This window comes from Pseudophryne corroboree, chromosome 10, assembly GCF_028390025.1.
Source record: "Pseudophryne corroboree isolate aPseCor3 chromosome 10, aPseCor3.hap2, whole genome shotgun sequence".
Taxonomy (NCBI): Eukaryota; Metazoa; Chordata; class Amphibia; order Anura; family Myobatrachidae; genus Pseudophryne; species Pseudophryne corroboree.
The window spans coordinates 320,721,569-320,743,891 of NC_086453.1; the positions used below are offsets into that span (position 1 = coordinate 320,721,569).

Genomic DNA, 22,323 nt, shown 5'->3' on the forward strand with positions numbered 1-22,323 from the left:
CACTAAACACTCTTTTGGAGTACACACTAGAGGGGTGGGGGGGCAACTTAGGTAAAATAAAGCCACTTATTGCCACCGTATTGCCTCTTTTTCCTGCCAGTATACATACAGACTGTCTGACATGCCTACTTGAATGCTGTCACCCACATAATCCTCCACCATTCTTTCAATGGTGACAGCATCACGTGCAGTGACGCTAGACATGTCAGTAATTGTTGGCAGCTCCTTCAGTCTGGACCAGATGTCAACATTTTCTCCTGACTGCCCTGCATCATCGCCAGTGGGTTGGCTAATGAAGAACTGTTGATGGGTCACGTTCCGCTTGACTTGACAATTTTCTCTCCAGCAGTTCTTTGCACCTCTGCAGACTTGTGTCCACCGGAAAGAGAGATACAACATAGGCTTTAAACCTAGGATCGAGCATGATAGCCTAAATGTAGTGCTCTGATTTCAACAGATTGACCTCCCTTGAATCCCAGCAAAGTGAATGAAGGGCTCATCCACAAGTCCAACATACTTAGCAGAATCACTCTGTCTTACCTACTCCTTCAATTTCTCCAGCTGCTTCTGCTAAAGCCTGATGAGGGGAATGACCCTTCTTAAGCTGGCAGTGTCTGAACTGATTTCACGTATGGCGAATTCGAAGGGATGAGAACCTTGCACAACACGGAAATCATTCTCCACTGCAATTGAGTCAGGTGCATTCCCCTTCCTTTGCCTATATCATAGGTGGCTGTATAGGCTTGAATGACCTTTTGTTGCTCCTCAATCCTCTGAACCATATAAGAGGGTTGAATTCTACCTCGTTACTACCTCTTGCTTTAGTTGATGGCAGGGCAGGTTCAGGAGTGTTTGTTGGCACTGCATTCTTTGGCATACAGTCGCTGAATGTCAAAAGTGGCCCGCAATTTTTTTGGCCACCGACAGCATCTTCTGCATGCCCCTGTCGTTTAAAAAAAATTCTGCACCACCAAATTCATTGTGTATGCAAAACATGGGACATGCTGGAATTTTCCCAGATGTAATGAATGTACAATATTGGTGGCATTGTCAGATATCACAAATCCCCAGGAGAGTCTAAGTGGGATAAGCCATTGTGCAATGATGTCCCTAAGTTTCCGTCAGAGGATGTCAGTGGTGTGCCTCTTACGGAAACCGGTGATACACAGCATAGCCTGCCTAGGAATGAGTTGGTGTTTGTGAGACACTGAGGACACTTTTATTAATGTCCCTGTACAGTCTGGGATTCGCTTGCCTAATGAAGTGGAATCTAGACGGGATTTGGTACTGGGGACACAGTACATCCATCAGCTATCTAAATCCCACTGTACTACTGGCAGATACCAGATGCACATTTTACATCAGCATAGTTGTTATGGTCTCAGTAATCCGCTTTGCAACAGGGTGACTGCTGTCATATTTCATCTTCCTCGCAAAGGACTGTTGGACAGTCAATTGCTTAGTTAAAGTAGTACAAGTGGTCTTCCGACTTCCTCTCTGGGATGACGATCGACTCCTAGCAGCAACAACAGCAGTAGGCATACCACTCAAGGATCCTCCAGGGGATCCCGGATAGGAGAGGACTTGTCAGTCATGCCAGTGACATGGCCTGCAGGACTACTTCCATTCCTGACTGAGGAGGAAATTGACATTGAGGGAGTTGATGGTGTGGATTGCAGGAGCTTGGATACAATAGGAAGAAGGAATTTAGGTGTCAGTGGACTGCTTATGCTATTACCCAAAGTTTCTGAACTTGACAATGACTTATGATGAATATGTTGCAGATGACGTATAAGGGAGGATGTTCCTAGGTGGTTGGGATCAGTATGAAATACCTGCAATAAAAATCCCAACGGTCGAAATCCCGACAGCAATTGACCGACGGTCAAAATCCCGACAGGGTCCAAAATCCCGACATGGACAGAATACCGACATTTAAAATACCGACATTTAAAATACCGACAAGGTCAAAATACCGACATGTTAAATGCCGACAGGTCAAAATACCAAAATGCATTTTTCATTTTTTTGTGTGTGTATGTCGATATAGGTTGACATGGACACCATATAAGTGTACCACGTCCCCTCGCATGGCTCGCTGCACTCGCCATGCTTCGGGCACGGTGCCTCGCTGCGCTCAGGACACTGTTATATTCTCCCTCCAGGTCCACTGGGATGGTATAGTATGAACAAAACGGTTTCAATGAAAAAATAATTAAAAACTCATGTCGGTATTTTGACCTGTCGGCATTTTACATGTCGGTATATTGACCTTGTCGGTATTTTAAATGTCAGTATTTTGTCCATGTCGGTATTTTGACCCTGTCGGTATTTTGACCGTCGGTCAATTGCTGTTGGGATTTCGACCGTCGGGATTTTGATTGGAGGTAAATTGACTGCATCCCAGGTGGTTAACGTCCTTACCCTACTTATTATTGATTGATAAAGGCAACACATGGCTTGACACCTGTTGTCTAAATTTGTGGAGAAATAATTCCACAACGAAGGTGAGCCTTTTTGGTATTTTGCCCAGGCATGTGTCACAAGACTATGTGTTTGGTTACTCGGGGATACTTCCGGTGATTGGGAAGAGGAACCAGAGCTTGGCCTGAGCAAGGAAGGTCAAATGTAGGTCCTCCTCATGCAGGTATTTAGAGGTAGATACTTGGCTTCTGAATTTGGACAGATGGATATTAGGCTGTCAGAGGTAGAACTGGAAACAGAGCTGGTTACCGGAGCACTATGGGTATGCAACAGTGTACTGGGCTGGATACCGGTTGTACTGGTGAAGCAACAAAGAGCTGGGCTGGTTACCAGTGTGCCTGTTCTTGGCAGGTTACCGGGACACTCTGGGTTTGCCCAACAATGAACCAGGCTAGGTACCGGTTATACTGGTGATGCAACAAGGAGCCGGCTGGTTACCGGTGTGCCTGTACCAGGCTGGTTACTGGGGCACTCTGGGTTGCAAAACATCAAACCGGACTGAGTACTGGTTGCACTGGAAACACTACTAGAAGCCGGGCTTGTTACTGGAAATACTGGAAATGCTACTGTGTCCGGACTGGTTACTGGTGATACTGAAAAGCACTGGGAGCCAGTCTGGCTGAGGATAATACAAAGAGGCTTGTACAAAGTCCACACAGTGTAAACTGAGTCCTAGCATGAGCCTGTACATGCAGCTGGTGAGCGACAATATTCAGGCACAGAGGCTTCCCTCTGTGCTTCCTTTGTACCTCTCGCCCTGCTCCTATTGGGTGGTGAGGTCGCAAGACTCTCTGCCTACGTGAGCGCCACACTGAATGTCTGGGCTCCGGGTTAATGGCGTTGCCCATGACCCGCGGCCGGCATCAGATACACCACCACCGCTGACAGCCTGCCGGACACTCACAGCTATAGTAAGCGCGGCATGTGCCGCTTCATGACAGTACCCCATCCTCTAGGAGTGGCCACTGGACACTTTCCTGGTTTCTGAGTATGCTTGGAGTGGATGATCCGTACTAAACGAGGTGCAGAAATGTAAGCAGCATTCACCCAAATAATCTCTTCAGGTCCGTAACCATTCCACGCCGACAGATATTGCAGATGTTTGAGATAGTAACGTGAATCAAGAATCTCTTTGATTTTAAACTCTGTCCCCACCTCAGTTTGGACTGGAGAGACCCTTGGGTTATACTGGTGTTAACGATTTAGAATTAGTGGACGAAGGAGAGAGATGTGAAAATAATTTTGTATCCGGAAATGAGATGGCATGCTCAACTTGTAAACAACTGGATTTAGAATTTGTAAGATTGGAAACGGGCTGATGAATTTTGGAGCAAACTTCATGGTGGGCACCTTAAGTCCAGCGGCGTAACTGGAAATTTTTCTCCCCCAAGCCAAAAAATACTCCGGCGCACCCCCCCCCCCATTCCCCATAATTGGCACTGGCAAAGGGTGTGTGGCTTCGTTGAAATGGGCGTGGCTTCACATAAAGGGGCGTGGCATTGCAGGAAAAGACTTCCTTATACCCCAGTTTTGCAACCTGCATGCCCAGATGTTAGCCACCACAGGAAAAAAAATAATCCTGATTCATGCCCCTTACATTATTTGTCATTTTTCCTCCTTATAGTAATGCCCAGTATACCTTATGCCACATACTGCAATGGCCCTTAGACATTATGCCACACACAATAATGCACATGACACAATATGCACACACCGTAATGCCCCGACTCATTATGCCACACACCGTAATGCCTGTGACACATTATGACAGGAATCGCAATGCCCGTTATACATTATGCTACACACTGCAATGCCCCTGATACATTATAGCACATACAATGTCTGTGACACATTATGACACACACCGCAATGTCCGCGATACATTATGCCACACACTGCAATGCCCCTATTACATTATAGCACATACAATGCCTGTGACACATTATGACACACACTGCAATGACCCTGAGACATTATACCACATACCACAATGCCCGTGATATAGTATGCCACACAGCATAATGCCTGACACATTATGACACACACCGCAATGTCCGTGATACATTATGCCACATACTGCAATGACCCGGAGACATTATAACACATATCACAATGCCCGTGATATAGTATACCATACACCGTAATGCCTGTGACACATACTGCAATGCCCGTTATACCCTATGCCACACACCGCAATGCCCGTTATACATTATGCCACACTGCAATGCCCCTGAGACATTTTACCACATACCACAATGCCCGTGATATAGTATGCCACACACCGTAATGCCTGTGACACATTATGACACACACCGCAATGTCCGTGATACATTATGCCACACACTGTAATGCCCATTACACATAAAGTCCTACAGTAAGGCTTCTAATTACTTTTAAATTACCTGCTCGTTGCAAGGGGTTTCATGCTCTTGGTTCCATGCATGGTGCCAGGGGTTTTCATGCTCAGGGTGTCATGTTCGTTGCCAGGGGTTTCATGCACTGGATGTCATGCTCGTTGCCAGGGGTTTCATGCACTGGGTGTCATGCTCATTGGTAGGGGGTAGTGCTTGATGCTAGGTCTGTGCTCTCAGTGCCAGATATTCCCCCACAGTGCCAGGTACTCACATGCCCCCAGTGCCAAATATAAACCCCCCATGTGCCAGGTACACATATACCCCCAGTGCCACATATACCCCCAGTGCCAGATATTCCCCCACAGTGCCAGGTACTCACATGCCCCCAGTGCCAAATATAGCCCCCACCATGTGCCAGGTACACATATACCCCCCAGCGCCACATATGCCCCCAGTGCCAGATATTCCCCCACAGTGCCAGGTACTCACATGCCCCCAGTGCCAAATATAGCCCCCCCATGTGCCAGGTACACATATACCCCTCCAGTGCCACATATGCCCCCAGTGCCAGATATTCCCCCACAGTGCCACATATGCCCCCTCATTGCCACATATGCTCCCCCAGTGCCAGTTAAATCCCCCCCCCGCGCGCGCTCCCCCGCTGTTTTGTGATGGAGGGACACGGAGGGCACAGCGCGTGCCCCTCCTGTGTCCCTACTGGGTCTCCGGCAGGTCTGTTAAAGGAAGTGCCGGTTCGTGAGCCAATCAGGGCTCACAAACGGCACTTCATTTATTAGACCTGCCGAAGACCCAGGAGGGACACAGGAGAGGCGCGCGCTGTGCCCTCCGTGTCCCTCCTTCACAGCAGCGCAGGGAAGGAGGGAGAGGAGACAGCAGATTGACATGCGAACGCTCATCCGCATGTCAATCTGTGCTAAATCAGTGGCGTCGCCCCCGCAGCCCTGCGCCCCCAAGCCACCGTGAGGGCTGCGGGGGCAGTAGTTATGCCACTGCTTAAGTCTAAGGTTAAGGGTGGAAAGCCAGACTCTCTCACCGACCTTAAACTGGGGTACTGCCCGACGTTTCCTGTCCGCAAAGAGTTTATACTTGACAGAGACTTTTTTCAGATTTGCATGCACTGAGTACCAGATACTGCTGAAATGCTGGAGATTGGATGAAACAGCTGGGATGGCCACCATTGGGACCGACTATAATTCAGGAATGCGTGGATGGAATCCATAGTTTACACGGAAAGGGAGTTTCGCCAGATGAGGTATGGTTCTGGGAATTGTGAGCAAATTCTGCCCAGGGCAGTAACTCTACCCAATTATTTTGGGTGGGTGAGAGATAAATTTGGAGGAATGTTTCTAGGTCCTGATTGACTCTGTCTGCCCATTCATTTGCGGGTGATAAGCGGATGAGAATTTTAATTTGATTTGCAAAACAATAGAGAGTGCCCTCCAAAATCTTGCAGTGAACTGAACTCCACGGTCTGAGATTATTTCATGAGGGAGACCATGTAGTCAGAAGCACTCCCGAATGAACAATTATGCCAACTTGGGTGCTGAGGAAAGACCCGTTAAAGGAACATAATGTGCTTTCTTCGAGAAGCGATCTACAATCACCCATATAGTATTGTAAACCTTGGAAGTTGGTAAACCGGTGACAAAGTCCACGGAAATGTGGGCCCAAGGTTGTCTTGGAATGGGCAGAGGATGAAGTAGCCCTGCAGGAGGAAACCGGGGAATCTTGTGTTGTGTACACTGAGGGCAAGAGACTACAAAATCTTGGACATCCCTCAACATAGATGGCCACCAATATCTTCTTTGCAAAAATTCAAACATTCTTCGAATACCCGGATGACCAGAAAACTTGGAGTCATGAGCGCATTGTAACAACTTGGTGAATAATCCAGCAGTCACCGATGATCTTCCAGGTGGTGGATCAAGAGATGTGGGAGCCGCAGAAATGGATACTGGGTTGAGGATCAAATGCTTCTCATCAGTACACACTTCATCAGTAGTAGATAAGGATCGTGACAGGGCGTCCGCCTTCCCGTTGAGAACTCTGGCTCGGTACTTGATGGCAAAAGAGAAGCTGGAATGAAGAGTGTCCATCTAGCCTGCCAAGGGTTTAAACACTGAGCACTTTTAATGTACAGTATAGCAGGTTTTTGTGATCGGTGTAGATATGTTTAGCGCCTTCTAGCAGATATCTCCACTTATCTAGTGCCGACTTAATCGCTAAAAGTTCTTGATCTCCTATGGAATATTTTAGCTTGACAGGTGTAAACTTCTGTGAGTATTAGCCACAGGGGTGCAGTTTCGCATCAAAGATTACTGAGAAAGAATGACTCCAACACCAAGTGAGGAAGCGTCAACTTCCAGAACAAAGGCTTTGTCGAAATTTGATTGCAATAAAACTGGAGCAGACATGAATGCAGATTTTCACTGAACAAATGTTTTACTGGCTTCTGAGGACCATAAGCTCAGGCTCACATCTTTCGGGGGCAAGACGGTAATGGGTGCTTCCAGGGTAGAGAAACCCTTGATAAATTTTCTAGAATAATTACGAAGCCTAAAAATCTCTGGATGGCTTTCAAAGTAAGTGGTTGAGGCCAGTCCTGGATGGCCTTGACCTTCTTAGGATCCATACGTAATTCTGGCCCAGAGATAATGTAACCAAGGAAGGGTTTTGTGGCCACTTCAAAAGGTACAGTTGGATCTTGCCATACAGATAATTCTGCGGGAGAAAATGAGGATATCATCCAAAAAGACCACTACGCATAGATACAGCATATCTCAGAAAATCTAATTTACAAAACCTTGGAAAATGGCTGGAGCATTACTTGGGCTGAACGGCATTACTAAGTACTCGTAATGCCCATCCCTGGTGTTGAGTGCAGTTTTCCATTCATCACCCTCCCGAATACGTATGAGGTTTTACGCACCTCGTAAATCTAATGTAATGAAGATTTTGGCTCCATGAACTCTGTCGAACAGTTCGGTCATCAGTGGCAATGGGTACCTATTCTTGATGGTAATATTGTTCAATCCACGATAATCAATGCAAGGACGTAGGCCGCTGTACTTCTTTTTAACGAAAAAACCCCCAGCTCCAGCCAGAGGAGAGGATGGTCAGATAAATCCTTTCTAAAGACTCTCTTTAAAGTAATCTGACATTACTTGGGTCTCAGGTAAAGACAGTGGATAAGTTTGGCCCCTTGGTGGGGTTTCCTGGGGATAAAGTCAATTTGACAATCCCAAGGCCTATGTAAACCTATGTAAACAATCGGCTGCACGTTCTCAGAATATGTCAGAAAACTCCTGGTAGGGCTTGGAAAGGAGGATTGCAAAGGACAAACTGACATGAGATAATTCGAAGAACAAAAGGAACTCTAGAGATGTGCACTTGAAATTTTTCGGGTTTTGTGTTTTGGTTTTGGGTTCGGTTCCGCGGCCGTGTTTTGGGTTCGACCGCGTTTTGGCAAAACCTCACCGAATTTTTTTTGTCGGATTCGGGTGTGTTTTGGATTCGGGTGTTTTTTTCAAAAAACACTAAAAAACAGCTTAAATCATAGAATTTGGGGGTCATTTTGATCCCAAAGTATTATTAACCTCAAAAACCATAATTTCCACTCATTTTCAGTCTATTCTGAATACCTCACACCTCACAATATTATTTTTAGTCCTAAAATTTGCACCGAGGTCGCTGGATGACTAAGCTAAGCGACCCTAGTGGCCGACACAAACACCTGGCCCATCTAGGAGTGGCACTGCAGTGTCACGCAGGATGGCCCTTCCAAAAAACACTCCCCAAACAGCACATGACGCAAAGAAAAAAAGAGGCGCAATGAGGTAGCTGTGTGAGTAAGATAAGCGACCCTAGTGGCCGACACAAACACCTGGCCCATCTAGGAGTGGCACTGCAGTGTCACGCAGGATGGCCCTTCCAAAAAACACTCCCCAAACAGCACATGACGCAAAGAAAAAAAGAGGCGCAATGAGGTAGCTGTGTGAGTAAGATAAGCGACCCTAGTGGCCGACACAAACACCTGGCCCATCTAGGAGTGGCACTGCAGTGTCACGCAGGATGGCCCTTCCAAAAAACACTCCCCAAACAGCACATGACGCAAAGAAAAAAAGAGGCGCAATGAGGTAGCTGTGTGAGTAAGATAAGCGACCCTAGTGGCCGACACAAACACCTGGCCCATCTAGGAGTGGCACTGCAGTGTCACGCAGGATGGCCCTTCCAAAAAACACTCCCCAAACAGCACATGACGCAAAGAAAAAAAGAGGCGCAATGAGGTAGCTGTGTGAGTAAGATAAGCGACCCTAGTGGCCGACACAAACACCTGGCCCATCTAGGAGTGGCACTGCAGTGTCACGCAGGATGGCCCTTCCAAAAAACACTCCCCAAACAGCACATGACGCAAAGAAAAAAAGAGGCGCAATGAGGTAGCTGTGTGAGTAAGATAAGCGACCCTAGTGGCCAACACAAACACCTGGCCCATCTAGGAGTGGCACTGCAGTGTCACGCAGGATGGCCCTTCCAAAAAACACTCCCCAAACAGCACATGACGCAAAGAAAAAAAGAGGCGCAATGAGGTAGCTGTGTGAGTAAGATAAGCGACCCTAGTGGCCGACACAAACACCTGGCCCATCTAGGAGTGGCACTGCAGTGTCACGCAGGATGGCCCTTCCAAAAAACACTCCCCAAACAGCACATGACGCAAAGAAAAAAAGAGGCGCAATGAGGTAGCTGTGTGAGTAAGATAAGCGACCCTAGTGGCCGACACAAACACCTGGCCCATTTAGGAGTGGCACTGCAGTGTCACGCAGGATGGCCCTTCCAAAAAACACTCCCCAAACAGCACATGACGCAAAGAAAAAAAGAGGCGCAATGAGGTAGCTGTGTGAGTAAGATAAGCGACCCTAGTGGCCGACACAAACACCTGGCCCATCTAGGAGTGGCACTGCAGTGTCACGCAGGATGGCCCTTCCAAAAAACACTCCCCAAACAGCACATGACGCAAAGAAAAAAAGAGGCGCAATGAGGTAGCTGTGTGAGTAAGATAAGCGACCCTAGTGGCCGACACAAACACCTGGCCCATCTAGGAGTGGCACTGCAGTGTCACGCAGGATGGCCCTTCCAAAAAAACACTCCCCAAACAGCACATGACGCAAAGAAAAAAAGAGGTGCAATGAGGTAGCTGTATGAGTAAGCTAAGCGACCCTAGTGGCCGACACAAACACCTGGCCCATCTAGGAGTGGCACTGCAGTGTCACGCAGGATGGCCCTTCCAAAAAACACTCCCCAAACAGCACATGACGCAAAGAAAAAAAGAGGCGCAATGAGGTAGCTGTGTGAGTAAGCTAAGCGACCCTAGTGGCCGACACAAACACCTGGCCCATCTAGGAGTGGCACTGCAGTGTCACGCAGGATGGCCCTTCCAAAAAACACTCCCCAAACAGCACATGACGCAAAGAAAAAAAGAGGCGCAATGAGGTAGCTGTGTGAGTAAGATAAGCGACCCTAGTGGCCGACACAAACACCTGGCCCATCTAGGAGTGGCACTGCAGTGTCACGCAGGATGGCCCTTCCAAAAAACACTCCCCAAACAGCACATGACGCAAAGAAAAAAAGAGGCGCAATGAGGTAGCTGTGTGAGTAAGATAAGCGACCCTAGTGGCCAACACAAACACCTGGCCCATCTAGGAGTGGCACTGCAGTGTCACGCAGGATGGCCCTTCCAAAAAACACTCCCCAAACAGCACATGACGCAAAGAAAAAAAGAGGCGCAATGAGGTAGCTGTGTGAGTAAGATAAGCGACCCTAGTGGCCGACACAAACACCTGGCCCATCTAGGAGTGGCACTGCAGTGTCACGCAGGATGGCCCTTCCAGAAAACACTCCCCAAACAGCACATGACGCAAAGAAAAAAAGAGGCGCAATGAGGTAGCTGTGTGAGTAAGATAAGCGACCCTAGTGGCCGACACAAACACCTGGCCCATCTAGGAGTGGCACTGCAGTGTCACGCAGGATGGCCCTTCCAAAAAACACTCCCCAAACAGCACATGACGCAAAGAAAAAAAGAGGAGCAATGAGGTAGCTGTGTGAGTAAGCTAAGCGACCCTAGTGGCCGACACAAACACCTGGCGCATCTAGGAGTGGCACTGCAGTGTCACGCAGGATGGCCCTTCCAAAAAACACTCCCCAAACAGCACATGACGCAAAGAAAAAAAGAGGCGCAATGAGGTAGCTGTGTGAGTAAGATAAGCGACCCTAGTGGCCGACACAAACACCTGGCCCATCTAGGAGTGGCACTGCAGTGTCACGCAGGATGGCCCTTTCAAAAAACACTCCCCAAACAGCACATGACGCAAAGAAAAAAAGAGGCGCAATGAGGTAGCTGTGTGAGTAAGATAAGCGACCCTAGTGGCCGACACAAACACTTGGCCCATCTAGGAGTGGCACTGCAGTGTCACGCAGGATGGCCCTTCCAAAAAACACTCCCCAAACAGCACATGACGCAAAGAAAAAAAGAGGCGCAATGAGGTAGCTGTGTGAGTAAGATAAGCGACCCTAGTGGCCGACACAAACACCTGGCCCATCTAGGAGTGGCACTGCAGTGTCACGCAGGATGGCCCTTCCAAAAAACACTCCCCAAACAGCACATGACGCAAAGAAAAAAAGAGGCGCAATGAGGTAGCTGTGTGAGTAAGCTAAGCGACCCTAGTGGCCGACACAAACACCTGGCCCATCTAGGAGTGGCACTGCAGTGTCACGCAGGATGGCCCTTCCAAAAAACACTCCCCAAACAGCACATGACGCAAAGAAGAAAAAAAGAGGCGCAATGAGGTAGCTGTGTGAGTAAGCTAAGCGACCCTAGTGGCCGACACAAACACCTGGCCCATCTAGGAGTGGCACTGCAGTGTCACGCAGGATGGCCCTTCCAAAAAACACTCCCCAAACAGCACATGACGCAAATAAAAATGAAAGAAAAAAGAGGTGCAAGATGGAATTGTCCTTGGGCCCTCCCACCCACCCTTATGTTGTATAAACAGGACATGCACACTTTAACCAACCCATCATTTCAGTGTCAGGGTCTGCCACACGACTGTGACTGAAATGACGGGTTGGTTTGGACCCCCACCAAAAAAGAAGCAATTAATCTCTCCTTGCACAAACTGGCTCTACAGAGGCAAGATGTCCACCTCATCATCATCCTCCGATATATCACCGTGTACATCCCGCTCCTCACAGATTATCAATTCGTCCCCACTGGAATCCACCATCTCAGCTCCCTGTGTACTTTGTGGAGGCAATTGCTGCTGGTCAATGTCTCCACGGAGGAATTGATTATAATTCATTTTAATGAACATCATCTTCTCCACATTTTCTGGAAGTAACCTCGTACGCCGATTGCTGACAAGGTGAGCGGCGGCACTAAACACTCTTTCGGAGTACACACTTGTGGGAGGGCAACTTAGGTAGAATAAAGCCAGTTTGTGCAAGGGCCTCCAAATTGCCTCTTTTTCCTGCCAGTATAAGTACGGACTGTCTGACGTGCCTACTTGGATGCGGTCACTCATATAATCCTCCACCATTCTTTCAATGGTGACAGAATCATATGCAGTGACAGTAGACGACATGTCCGTAATCGTTGTCAGGTCCTTCAGTCCGGACCAGATGTCAGCATCAGCAGTCGCTCCAGACTGCCCTGCATCACCGCCAGCGGGTGGGCTCGGAATTCTGAGCCTTTTCCTCGCACCCCCAGTTGCGGGAGAATGTGAAGGAGGAGATGTTGACAGGTCGCGTTCCGCTTGACTTGACAATTTTCTCACCAGCAGGTCTTTGAACCCCAGCAGACTTGTGTCTGCCGGAAAGAGAGATCCAAGGTAGGTTTTAAATCTAGGATCGAGCACGGTGGCCAAAATGTAGTGCTCTGATTTCAACAGATTGACCACCCGTGAATCCTTGTTAAGCGAATTAAGGGCTCCATCCACAAGTCCCACATGCCTAGCGGAATCGCTCCCTTTTAGCTCCTCCTTCAATGCCTCCAGCTTCTTCTGCAAAAGCCTGATGAGGGGAATGACCTGACTCAGGCTGGCAGTGTCTGAACTGACTTCACGTGTGGCAAGTTCAAAAGGTTGCAGAACCTTGCACAATGTTGAAATCATTCTCCACTGCGCTTGAAACAGGTACATTCCACCTCCTATATCGTGCTCAATTGTATAGGCTTGAATGGCCTTTTGCTGCTTCTCCAACCTCTGAAGCATATATAAGGTTGAATTCCACCTCGTTACCACTTCTTGCTTCAGATGATGGCAGGGCAGGTTCAGGCGTTTTTGGTGGTGCTCCAGTCTTCTGTACGTGGTGCCTGTACGCCGAAAGTGTCCCGCAATTCTTCTGGCCACCGACAGCATCTCTTGCACGCCCCTCTCGTTTTTTAAATAATTCTGCACCACCAAATTCAAGGTATGTGCAAAACATGGGACGTGCTGGAATTTGCCCATATTTAATGCACACACAATATTGCTGGCGTTGTCCGATGCCACAAATCCACAGGAGAGTCCAATTGGGGTAAGCCATTCCGCGATGATCTTCCTCAGTTGCCGTAAGAGGTTTTCAGCTGTGTGCGTATTCTGGAAACCGGTGATACAAAGCGTAGCCTGCCTAGGAAAGAGTTGGCGTTTGCGAGATGCTGCTACTGGTGCCGCCGCTGCTGTTCTTGCGGCGGGAGTCCATACATCTACCCAGTGGGCTGTCACAGTCATATAGTCCTGACCCTGCCCTGCTCCACTTGTCCACATGTCCGTGGTTAAGTGGACATTGGGTACAGCTGCATTTTTTAGGACACTGGTGACTCTTTTTCTGAGGTCTGTGTACATTTTCGGTATCGCCTGCCTAGAGAAATGGAACCTAGATGATATTTGGTACCGGGGATACAGTACCTCCAACAAGTCTCTAGTTGGCTCTGCAGTAATGATGGATACCGGAACCACGTTTCTCACCACCCAGGATGCCAAGGCCTCAGTTATCCGCTTTGCAGCAGGATGACTGCTGTGATATTTCATCTTCCTCGCAAAGGACTGTTGGACAGTCAATTGGTTGGTGGAAGTAGTAAAAGTGGTCTTACGACTTCCCCTCTGGGATGACCATCGACTCCCAGCAGCAACAACAGCAGCGCCAGCAGCAGTAGGCGTTACACGCAAGGATGCATCGGAGGAATCCCAGGCAGGAGAGGACTCGTCAGAATTGCCAGTGACATGGCCTGCAGGACTATTGGCATTCCTGGGGAAGGAGGAAATTGACACTGAGGGAGTTGGTGGGGTGGTTTGCGTGAGCTTGGTTACAAGAGGAAGGGATTTACTGTTCAGTGGACTGCTTCCGCTGTCGCCCAAAGTTTTTGAACTTGTCACTGACTTATTATGAATGCGCTGCAGGTGACGTATAAGGGAGGATGTTCCGAGGTGGTTAACGTCCTTACCCCTACTTATTACAGCTTGACAAAGGCAACACACGGCTTGACAAATGTTGTCCGCATTTCTGTTGAAATACTTCCACACCGAAGAGCTGATTTTTTTGGTATTTTCACCAGGCATGTCAATGGCCCTATTCCTCCCACGGACAACAGGTGTCTCACCGGGTGCCTGACTTAAACAAACCACCTCACCATCAGAATCCTCCTTGTCAATTTCCTCCCCATCGCCAGCAACACCCATATCCTCCTCATCCTGGTGTACTTCAACACTGACATCTTCAATCTGACTATCAGGAACTGGACTGCGGGTGCTCCTTCCAGCACTTGCAGGGGGCGTGCAAATGGTGGAAGGCGCATGCTCTTCACGTCCAGTGTTGGGAAGGTCACGCATCGCAACCGACACAATTGGACTCTCCTTGTGGATTTGGGATTTCGAAGAACGCACAGTTCTTTGCTGTGCTTTTGCCAGCTTGAGTCTTTTCATTTTTCTAGCGAGAGGCTGAGTGCTTCCATCCTCATGTGAAGCTGAACCACTAGCCATGAACATAGGCCAGGGCCTCAGCCGTTCCTTGCCACTCCGTGTGGTAAATGGCATATTGGCAAGTTTACGCTTCTCCTCCGACAATTTTATTTTAGATTTTTGAGTCCTTTTTTTACTGATATTTGGTGTTTTGGATTTTACATGCTCTGTACTATGACATTGGGCATCGGCCTTGGCAGACGACGTTGCTGGCATTTCATCGTCTCGGCCATGACTAGTGGCAGCAGCTTCAGCACGAGGTGGAAGTGGATCTTGATCTTTCCCTAATTTTGGAACCTCAACATTTTTGTTCTCCATATTTTAATAGGCACAACTAAAAGGCACCTCAGGTAAACAATGGAGTTGGATGGATACTAGTATACTTATGGATGGACCAGCGACTGCCGACACAGAGGTAGCTACAGCCGTGGACTACCATACTGTGTCTGCTGCTAATATAGACTGGATGATAATGAGATGAAATTAATATATATATATATATAATATCACTAGTACTGCAGCCGGACAGGTAAATATATTTATTATGTAATGACTGATGACGGACCTGCTGGACACTGTCAGCTCAGCAGCACCGCAGACTGCTACAGTAAGCTACTATAGTAGTATGTATCAAGAAGAAAGAAAAAAAAAACCACGGGTAGGTGGTATACAATTATGGATGGACCAGCGACTGCCGACACAGAGGTAGCTACAGCCGTTGACTACCGTACTGTGTCTGCTGCTAATATAGACTGGATGATTATGAGATGAAATTAATATATATATATATATATATATATATATAATATCACTAGTACTGCAGCCGGACAGGTATATATATTTATTATGTAATGACTGATGACGGACCTGCTGGACACTGTCAGCTCAGCAGCACCGCAGACTGCTACAGTAAGCTACTATAGTAGTATGTATCAAGAAGAAAAAAAAAAAAAACCACGGGTAGGTGGTATACAATTATGGATGGACCAGCGACTGCCGACACAGAGGTAGCTACAGCCGTGGACTACCGTACTGTATCTGCTGCTAATATAGACTGGATGATAATGAGATGAAATTAATATATATATATATATATATAATATCACTAGTACTGCAGCCGGACAGGTATATATATTTATTATGTAATGACTGATGACGGACCTGCTGGACACTGTCAGCTCAGCAGCACCGCAGTCTGCTACAGTAAGCTACTATAGTAGTATGTATCAAGAAGAAAGAAAAAAAAAAAACACGGGTAGGTGGTATACAATTATGGATGGACCAGCGACTGCCGACACAGAGGTAGCTACAGCCGTGGACTACCGTACTGTGTCTGCTGCTAATATAGACTGGATGATAATGAGATGAAATTAATATATATATATATATATATATATATATATAATATCACTAGTACTGCAGCCGGACAGGTATATATATTTATTATGTAATGACTGATGACGGACCTGCTGGACACTGTCAGCTCAGCAGCACCGCAGACTGCTACAGTAAGCTACTATAGTAGTATGTATCAAGAAGAAAGAAAAAAAAAACCACGGGTAGGTGGTATACAATTATATATATATTATATACAATTATATATATATATATATATATATATATATATTAAACTGGTGGTGATTAATTAAACTGGTGGTCAGGTCACTGGTCACACTATCAGCAACTTGCAAGTAGTACTCCTAAGCAGACAATCACAATATATACTGGTGGTCAGTGTGGTCACAATGGCAGTGTGGCACTCTGGCAGCAAAAGTGTGCACTGTACGTTAAAATATGTACTCCTGCTCTCAGACTCTAACTACTCCCCACTGTCTCCCCCACAAGTCAGATATACAGTCACACTATCACTTCAGCAAGTAGTAGTACTCCTCCTAATGCTCCCCAAAATTACTAAAGTAAATACTGTGTCTCTCTCTACTCTAGTCTCACTCTCTTCTCTATAAACGGAGAGGACGCCAGCCACGTCCTCTCCCTATCAATCTCAATGCACGTGTGAAAATGGCGGCGACGCGCGGCTCCTTATATAGAATCCGAGTCTCGCAATAGAATCCGAGCCTCGCGAGTCGCTCGGACCTGTGTAAAAAAACCTGAAGTTCGGGCGGGTTCGGATTCCGAGGAACCGAACCCGCTCATCTCTAAGGAACTCCAGGACAGAATTTGTAAGATCTCCAGTCGATGTGTGGGTTATGAATTTTGAACCAAGGTAATCCAAGAACGACATTGTGAGACATCTCTGGGACCACTAGGAACTCCAGGAATTCAGGGTACAAAGCTCCGATCTGTACATTGAGTAACTCTATGCTACTGGAAACGGTACAATTGGAAATCCAGGTTCCCTTAGTTGCAGTTAGCACGATAGGACAGTTTATGGGTCTCACTTTCAACAGCATCTCTTGCACGCAACTGGCCGCGATAAAATTTCCAGCAGCTCCAGAATCCAATGTCAGTAAGGACTTAGTTGTAGACTCGGAAGATAGTTCTATGGAAACTAAACAGTCCTTCTCTGGAGATGCTCATGGCTTCTAGCTTGAATCCTCCAGAACTAGCTAGGCTTGTCCATTTCCCGGACGAGCTTTGCAGAACTTAAGAAAATGATCAGCGGCACCGCAGTACAGACACAGCCTTCCCTCACCACGACACTGGCGTTCTTTAGGAGACAAACGGGAATGATTGATTTGCATTGGTTCATCCTGACCAGGCGGTGACACACAACTGGGAGGTAGAGATCGAGTCACTTGTTCCCCCATTCTCACAGATGAAGATCCACCTTAACACAAAGTGAGATTAGTTCCTCAAGAGGATCGGGCAAGTCTGTGGTGACCAGTTCTTCCTTCAGTCGATCTGAAAGACCATTCCAGAATGGAGCCCAAAGAGCCTCATTATTCCAGCACAATTCTGAGGCGATAGTTTGGAATTGGAATATGTACGGCCCAACTGAGCGAGATCCTTGTCGGATACGAAGTAAATCTGCAGAGGCTGCGGTGGATCTGTCAAAGATCCTTCACAAAGAGGTTATAAATTCTGTATAGTTGGAGACCAGAGGATCAGAGTGTTCCCACAATGGAGACACCCACTCCAACGCTGACCCCTTGAGCAGGGAGATAATATATGCTACTTTAGATCTGTCCGTCGGAAGTTGTGCAACTCCAAGTGAACCTTGCATTGATTTGAAAAACCTTGGCATGGCTTTGGTTCCCCACTATATCGAGTTGGTGTGGGTAATTGGAGGCGAGACCTGACCGCCACCTGAGGCTGCGGGACACTAGGTGCCGCCACTGGAGCTGCAACAGAGGGGGCTGCTGAAGACAATGTTGCTTGTATTCCATCCAGATGATCCGATAGCTCACGAAGAACCTGCAGCACATGTCCATGAGCTGCCTCCTGGCTCTGTACACGTGAAGCCAAACTCTGGATCGCACTTACTTCAGCGTTCCAATCCCCCGAGTCCATCGGGTCTGAATATTCTGTCACAAGACTATAGGTTGGGGTACTCAGGGATACTTCCGGTGATTGGGAAGAGGAACCGGAGCTGGGCCTGAGCAAGGAAGGTCAAATGTAGGTCCTCCTCATGCAGGTATTTTAAGAAAGCTAATTGGCTTTTGAATTCGGACAGATGGAGATTAGGCTGTCAGAGGTAGAACTGGAAACAGAGCTGGTTACCGGCGTGCCGGACCAAAACGGTTACCAGAGCACTATGGGTACGCAACAATGTACCAGGATACCGGTTGTACTGGTGACGCAACAAGGAGCCAGGCTGGATACTGGTGTGCCTGCTCCGGGCTGGTTACCAGGGCACTTTGCGTTTGCGCAACAATGAACTGGGCTGGGTACTGGTTATAAAACAAGGAGATGGGCTGGTTACCGGTGTCCCTGTACTGGGCTGGTTACCAGGGCACTCTGAGTTTGTGCAACGATGCGATAAAATTGTGATAGAAATATGAAAAAAACATGAAACATGAAAAAAAAAACTTTTATGGATTTGTAACACAAAAACAGCTTTGATACATATATGGAAAAGGAACAAAAGTTTAGCAGTGCTGTTATTACTAGTTCAAACTTCCTTATGCTGTATAACGTTAAAAATAAATTTCCATGTATATTAGAATATTTGCAACAATAAATCCTTTTATTCTTGTGAAAAAGGAAATACATGTCTCCGTATTTATTAGAGATGAGTGGTCCGGATCCGAGCCGTGGCTCAGAGCTTCCCACCCGACTCAGATGTGATCTCGGGGCTGAACGTCATCTTCCCGGCTTAGGATTCTATATAAGGCCGGGACTCAGCACCATTTCACTGGAACACATGCTGCTGTTTGCTGCGCTATACTCTACTATACTGGCTATGCTGTGTCCAGACTCACAAGGGGCTGTACTGTATAGTGACTGTGTATAGGTGGCACAATGCATGATTCGCTATATTCTGCTATACTGGCTGTGCTGTGTCCAGACTCACAAGGGGCTGTGCTATATAGTGACTGTGTATAGGTGGTACAGTGCATGCTGTGCTATACTCTACTATACTGGCTATGCTGTGTCCAGACTCACAAGGGGCTGTACTGAATAGTGACTGTGTATAGGTGGTACACTGCATGCTGTGCTATATTCTGCTATACTGGCTGTGCTATGTCCAGACTCACAAGGGGCTGTGCTGTAATGACTGTGTATAGGTGGCACACTGCATGATGTGCTATATTCTGCTATACTGGCTGTGCTATGTCCAGACTCACAAGGGGCTGTGCTGTATAGTGACTGTGTATAGGGGGCACACTGCATGATGTGCTATATTCTGCTATACTGGCTGTGCTATGTCCAGACTCACAAGGGGCTGTGCTGTATAGTGACTGTGTATAGGTGGCACAATGCATGATTCGCTATATTCTGCTATACTGGCTGTGCTGTGTCCAGACTCACAAGGGGTTGTGCTGTATAGTGACTGTGCATAGGTGGCACACTTCATGCTGCTCCATACTGTGCTTTGTCCAGACTCCAGAGTCTCACAAGTGGATGTGCTGTATAAGGACTGTATATACTGTAGGTGACATGCTGCATGCTGCTGTGTTTTGTGCTATAGTCTGTTATACTGGCTGTGCTGTCCCCAGACTTACAAGTGGCTGGGCTGTATAGTGACTGTGTATAGGGGGCATGCTGCACTCTGCTGTGCTATACTCTGCCATACTGGCTGTGCTGCATAGTGACTGTGTATAGGTGTAGGCTGCACGCTGCTGTTTGCTACACAATACTCTGCTATACTGGCTGTGCTGGGTCCAGACTCACAAGTGGCTGTGCTTTATAGTGACTGTATAGGTTGCATGCTACATGCTTCTGTGTGCTGTACAATACGCTGCTATACTGGCTGTGCTGTGTCCAGACTCACAAGTAGCTTTTCCGTATAGTGACTGTGTATTGGGGGCACACTGCTGTGTGCTGTGCTATACTCTACTGTAAACTGTACTGTTTGGTGTGATTTGTTCACATGCATCTATAAGCCCTGTGATATACGCAGTTTGAACCGAGCTGCAAGTTTAAAAATAGACCGGTGTCATTAAACAAAGACCCATCATAGGGTAGAAACACATCTGTCGCAGAGAACGGGGTCATTGAAAGCCACAAGGGGTGACTAAAGTTTATGATAAGCAGTGGGAGGTCAGCTGCGTTTTGCACTAGGAATCCTGAAGTAGTGTACACAGGAAGAACAAGGTGTACAGCGTCATGGGTATCTCGGGTACAGTATAACATCTATCCATTGAGCTTAGATTTACCACATAACATTGGCTTCCTGAAGGTGCAGTTAAAGCTATAATTCCTATCAATCCCGACATATATATCCCTGCTGAACCTGAGAGATTAAGGCATCCTGGTGTGGCGTTATGTATAAAGAACTATTTTAGAAGCACTAAAGCATTTATGGATTTTCTAAATTATACATTCTGACTTTGTTGATTTTGATTGGTCCTCCAATACGAACATTAGGAGGGGAGGAGTTGGAATATATATTGGAGTGCACTTTAGAGTCTATACAGGTGTGTTCACACACACACACACACACACACACACACACCTTTCCCCAATTTAGCCGTATGGCCAGATTAGTCATGCAATTTAATTAGCAATTTAGTCACGCCTTGTGATTGCTTTTAAAGATATGCTATTTTAATCTGCTACTTTATGCAAATTAATTTATGTCAAAAAAAAAAAAAAATGGGAATCCATCCAGTCGCTGCTGGAGCATCTTAGCCACGCTAAGCATTTCATGGCAAATGAAGCAAAACAGGAAAAGTTGTATAAGTACACATACTTTCAGATTGTTGCTGCGAGTGAAGTTACAATAGAATAAATACGGAGAAACACTGTATATATTCTTTTTCATAAGAATAAATTGATTTATTGTTACCGATATTCTAATATACATGGAAATGTATTTTTAAAGTTATATAGTATCAGGATGCTTGAACTAGTGATAACAGCGCTGCTGAACTTTTGTTCCTTTTCCATATATGTGCCTTGAGACCTATTGGAGAAAGAGTGCTATATAAATAAAATTATTATTATTATTAATTATTATTATTATTATTATATGTGTATTTGTTAAGCAGCCACATACTGTAGAAAAGAAGAAACTGTGTAATTAAGAAGCACCCTAAGTGGATTATTATATTTTGTGCCTGAACTTTTATAGATATGCCCCTATATATTTTATTTTTTACAATGAGTGAATGTAAACAATTTCTATGGAATATCCTCATGTTGAACGCTTTCATCCATCTGCAACAGTGCAGTATACAGTACATCAAAGTAAACAATTCATCCAGACCTCCTCCTATGGACCCCTCTTTAAAAGGTATGTTTATATTGAGATTATATTTTTTGTATCTCAAAGATATGAACCACCTAATATTATAGTGATATAATGCAATACATACCTGAAGCCTGTAGTTTCTGAAGACTTCTTAAAGGAAATAATACAATTTCCCTAAATATTTTTTCATCAGTAGTTGTAGAAAAATATTTCTCAAGTATTGTTTTTGCATCAAACTCATGTGTATGATAGAACTTAACAGAGCTGGGATCCATCCTGACACTGCGGAGTCTTGGGATAATAGTATGACTGAGTAGCAGGTATAAATACACTTTGTTATATCGTACGAGCAGTGCTTGGGTAACAACCTATGACATAAGTAAACATACATTAGTACATATATTATAAGTAAACATACATTAGTACATATATTATAAGTAAACATACATTAGTACATATATTATAAGTAAACATACATTAGTACATATATTATAAGTAAACATACATTAGTACATATATTATAAGTAAACATACATTAGTACATATATTATAAGTAAACATACATTAGTACATATATTATAAGTAAACATACATTAATTATGGTCACAATTTAATCACGAGTAAAATCGTGTAGCCCTGGCTCACTTGCAAGGTTGTTTAG

The 22,323-nt window shown here is 46.2% G+C and overlaps 1 protein-coding gene across 1 annotated transcript in view; it reads right to left on the reverse strand.

Annotated features, from left to right (window-relative positions):
• LOC134965585 (nicotinamide N-methyltransferase-like) overlaps window positions 1–22,323 on the reverse strand; it is a 92,870-nt gene that overhangs the window by 60,956 nt on the left and 9,591 nt on the right. Inside the window, exon 3 of the mRNA XM_063941940.1 lies at window positions 21,787–22,030. Coding sequence (XP_063798010.1) covers window positions 21,787–21,937 — 151 coding nt within the window. The 5' untranslated portion in view covers window positions 21,938–22,030. The remainder of the gene's footprint in view (window positions 1–21,786; window positions 22,031–22,323) is intronic.